Below are 4,748 nucleotides of genomic sequence, written 5' to 3'. Positions count from 1 at the left end.
CTCTCTCTCTCTCTCTCTCTCTCTCTCTCTCTCTCTCTCTCTCTCTCTCTCCTATTGTACCATATTTTAATCATTTAACTGACATTTGAGTATAAAACCAAGAAGTGAGCTCCTCTGTTGTCAACCAAAAGTGTGGGCTTCTATAAAATGACTGATCTGTTCTATGTTGCTGGTAAAAATCTCAGCTTTAAAATGTATTAAGTTTTAAATCTTTAAATAGCATGTGCCACTATGAGAATGGTCAGAGCTCTGATTAAAGAAGAGTAGTTGAGCAAGGCTGCTCTATAACAAAAACTTGAGAATTGAAATTCTATGACTTCCGATATTAGCACAACTTGCTTAAACTTTAAATAAATAAAATAGCCATTTTTGTGTATTGCCTTTCTTATGCTAGTTATGCAGTTAAAAAGTTTATATACAAACCAGTAGGTTTCAGGTTCAGTTCCACTGTCAGGCATGGGCATCTCCTATATCCTTGGATTGACCAAAACCTTGTGAGTGAAATGAGTAGATGGAAATTATATAGAAGCCCATTTTGTGTGTGCATGTTTAGGTGTCACCAAAAGTCAATGACATAAGATTGGCCATTGAAAGGGTGATTACACTGGTGGTGCTCCAGCATGGCAACAGCCTTAAGGTTGAGATGTTTAAAAGAATACTGTATGTTATATTTTTGTTTTATTAGACCATTAGATAAGTTAAGTGAAGGCACATAGCTCAATGGTTAAAGTTTCAGGTTCAGTCATGAGGTTGTGAGTTCAATTCCTGGACTGGGCTGTGTTGTGTTCCTGAACAAGACACTTTATTTCATGTTGTTCCAGTTCGCTCAGCTGTAGAAATGAGTTGTGACATCACTGGCGCCAAGCTGTATTGGCATTGCCTTTCCCTTGGATAACATCAGTGGCATGAAGGGAGGAGGCTGGTTTGCATGGGTGACTGCTGGTCTTCCATAAACAACCTTGCCTGGACTTGTGCCTTAGAGGGTAACTTTCTAAGTGCAATCTCATCATCATTTATGACCAAAGAGGATCTTTACCCTTTAGATAAGTTAAAGAGAGAGGCCTAAAATGTTCCTAGTATATTATTTTCTTTCTGACCAAATAAACATTGTGTTTGATAACAATGCCAACTAAATATTCTGCCTCCATCAATGGTTTTATTTCTCTATTTCCAGATAAAAGCAGTCTTTCTCAAGAATCTATCCTTGTTGAACCCCCAGACCAAAGAGTAAGTATTATTTAAATTTATTTTATTATGCTGATGGTTTTGATGTTGTTTACCCATAGGTCAACCCTGGTTGAGCTGCCATATGCCAAAAACATACCAGCCACAACCATCTTGATTTTTTTTTTCAGGCATAGTATATCTTGAACTACATAATCCAATGTGTCCTGTATAGTCTTTGAGACTGATGGAGGAAAGAGAAGAAATCATGATTCATGACGTATCATTGAACTAGGTGCATGGCATGGCTATGTGGTAAGAAGTTTGCTTCCCAACCACATGGTCCCAGGTTCAGTTCCACTATGTGGCACCCTGGGCAAGTGTCTTCTACAATAACCTCAGGCCAACCAAAGCCTTCTGTGGATTTGGTAGATGGAGACTGAAAGAAGCCCATCATGTGTGTGTGTGTGTGTGTGTGTGTGTGTGTGCATGTATGTGTCTGCTTAATAACCAGTGGTGGTGCATTTGCATCCCCATAACTTAGCAGTTAAAGATACTTCCCAAGTCATATAGACTCATAAGGCCAGTTTCCATGGTGTATATATTCACACCCTGGATGGGATGCCAGTCCATCACAGGATTACTCATTTTGCCAACTGAGTGAACTGGGGCAACATGAAATGATGTGCTTTGCTCAAAAACACAGCACATTCCCCAGTCCACATTGAAGAACACAATGCATCACCTGGTCCATATATATATCATCATCATCATCATCATCGTTTAACGTCCGCTTTCCATGCTGGCATGGGTTGGACGATTTGACTGAGGACTGGTGAAACCAGATGGCTACACCAGCCTCCAATCTGATTTGGCAGAGTTTCTACAGCTGGATGCCCTTCCTAACACCAACCATATAGCTCAGTGGTTAGAGCATTATACTCAGAATCATGAGGTAGTGTGTTTGATTCCCAGACCAGGCTGTGTGTTGTGTTCTTGAGCAAGACACTCTATTTCACGTTGCTCCAGTTCACTCAGCTGTAGAAATGAGTTGCAACATCACTGGTGCCAAGCTGTATCGGCCTTTGCCTTTCCTTCGGATAACACTGGTGGTGTGAAGAGGGGAGGCTGGTAGGCATGAGCAACTACTGGCCTTCCATAAACAACTTTGCCCAAACATATGAGGTGAGTGCAGAGTGTGGTACGAATGCAATGACAAGAAAACTGGAATTATGAAATCAACTTCACTGGCTCACAGTTGCTTGTACTATAGGGAGTAGTGCACTCCGAGCTGTGCTTGTGCATCAGCTTATAGCTTCCTCAGAAAGTTTTAAATGAAGTGTATGTTTATTACAGTAATTATTAAATGCTTTTCAACATTTAAATGCTCTTTGAAATAAACATACACTCTATTTTAATGGCTGAAACTAAAAGAAACCTGTCGTATTAGTGGTGCTCCAGCATGGCCACAACTTTTGGACTAAAGTGCATAAAAGTGTATTAGTAAATATGTGTGTTCATGTCTGTGTTTGTCACCAGTGTTTTTTTCTTTATATTCTTGTAACTTGGTGATTTGGCAAAAAGGGATTGATAGAATAATTATCAGGCTTAGAAAAAAAAAAAAGTAAGTACTGGGGTTGATTCATTTGACTGAAAGTTCTCCACCTTAGCAGTAGACTACTGACTGAAACAAATAAGATATATATGGTATGGCTGTGTGGTAAGAAGCTTGCTTCCCAACCACATTGTTTCAGGTTCAGTCCCACTGCGTAGCACTTTGGGAAAGTCTCTTCTACTAGAGCTTTGGGCCAACCAAAGCCTTGTAAGTGGATTTGGGAGGCAGAAACTGAAAGAAGCTTATTGTATATGTATGTGTGTGTGTGTACATATATATATATATATATATATATATATATATATACACACACACGTGTGTGTTTCTGTCTGTACTCCCACCATCGCTTGACAAACAATATTGCTGTGGTTTAAGTCCCCATAACTTAGATGTTTGGCAAAACACTCCAATAGAATATGTACTAGACTTCCATAGAATAAATCCTGGGTCAATTTTTTCAACTAAAGGTGGTGCTCCAGCATATCCACAGTCACATGACCGAAAGAAATAAAACAATAAAAAGGAATGCCATTTCAATCCCGAGCAACGCTGGTTATCTCTGCTATATATATATATAAAACTTAGTGTGTCTGTCTGTATGTGTGCATCGCTAACACTTGAGATCTACACAGTGTCTTGGGCCAAAAAAATGTTCATCTTCTTGCTGTCTGGCAATGTTTATTCAGATGCATTTTGTGATGTTGGGCACGAAAATACCTTAAGCTAAGCCTGAAAGGAATGAAGTCATAAAAGAATCATCCATAACTTGCAGCAAGCAACATTTATTAAAATAAAAGTGTTGTATATCGTTTGCACTGGATGGTACTCAGGATGACGTAGTATGGAAAGATGAAATAAATGAAAGTGAATCTTCTGATGTTGACTATCAATCTGACGATGATGGAGATATACACCACAATGATGCTGACATGTTTCTGGAGGAACAAATGGAACAGTTATTTGATGCTGAAAGTGACGTTTAATTTGAAGAATTTGAATAAATGTTTTTGCTTTTGCTTTTGTAACTGATAGTGATAAATATGTAAAGGCAATTTACTTAATATTTATTTTTCACTGACGTTATTACTGTTATTGCTTTATTTTCTGCTAACAAAGTGCACAAAAAGGATACATGTTTGCATTATGTTATATATATAATAAAAATAAAGGATGTTACCGTATATACGTTTACAAATCAAGGACGTTATATAGACCTCTTTGACTCAAGTTAGAGAAGGGGTGCGTATTATACACAAGGTTTACGTTTTTCAGAGGTACAGCCCTCTAAAAATCCCCTGCATATTATACTCAAGGGCGGACTATACTCGAGGATTTATGGTATATATGTATGTATATATATGCATATATATATATATATATATATATATATATATATATATATATATATAGATATATATATATATATAGAGAGAGAGAGAGAGAGATAGAGAGAGGTGCATGCGTGGCTGTGTGCTAAGAAGCTTGCTTCCAAAACACATGGTTCTGCGTTGGTGTGCTCATAACTTATCAGTTCGACTGTAGATATCAACAGAATAAGCACCAGGCTTACAAAGAATGAGTCCAGGGATCAATTTCTTCAACTAAAAGGTGGCACTCCAGCCTAGCCACACTCAAATGACTGAAACAAGGATTAGAGTAAAAGAGTAATATATATACCTGTGTGTGTGTGTGTGTATATATGTATCGTAAATCAAAAAAAGATGAACAAACACATTAAAACAACAACGCGATGATGTGGTACATGTAAAGTATTAGCAGACACTCAGGGAAGAAAAGAAAGATGGTTTAATATTTCGAGCAACACTCTTCTTCAGAAACAGCGAAAAGTTAAATAGAAAGGAAAAAAACAGATGAAGACAATCGCCAACGATTCACATGTGGTCGTATTTTGAAAATCATATATGTATATATTTGGATATATATATATATATATATATATATATATATA

The 4,748-nt window shown here is 37.5% G+C and overlaps 1 protein-coding gene across 12 annotated transcripts in view; it reads left to right on the top strand.

Annotated features, from left to right (window-relative positions):
- Positions 1-4,748, top strand: part of LOC106877382 (RIMS-binding protein 2) — an 888,511-nt gene that overhangs the window by 673,069 nt on the left and 210,694 nt on the right. For all 12 annotated transcript variants that reach the window (XM_052976546.1, XM_052976547.1, XM_052976545.1 and 9 more), the window contains one exon: positions 1,175-1,227. In XM_052976546.1, the coding sequence (XP_052832506.1) occupies positions 1,175-1,227 (53 nt within the window). The remainder of the gene's footprint in view (positions 1-1,174; positions 1,228-4,748) is intronic.

The sequence above is a fragment of the Octopus bimaculoides genome, chromosome 25 (assembly GCF_001194135.2).
Source record: "Octopus bimaculoides isolate UCB-OBI-ISO-001 chromosome 25, ASM119413v2, whole genome shotgun sequence".
In the NCBI taxonomy this organism is placed as follows: Eukaryota; Metazoa; Mollusca; class Cephalopoda; order Octopoda; family Octopodidae; genus Octopus; species Octopus bimaculoides.
This window is presented reverse-complemented; position numbering and strand designations above follow the sequence as displayed.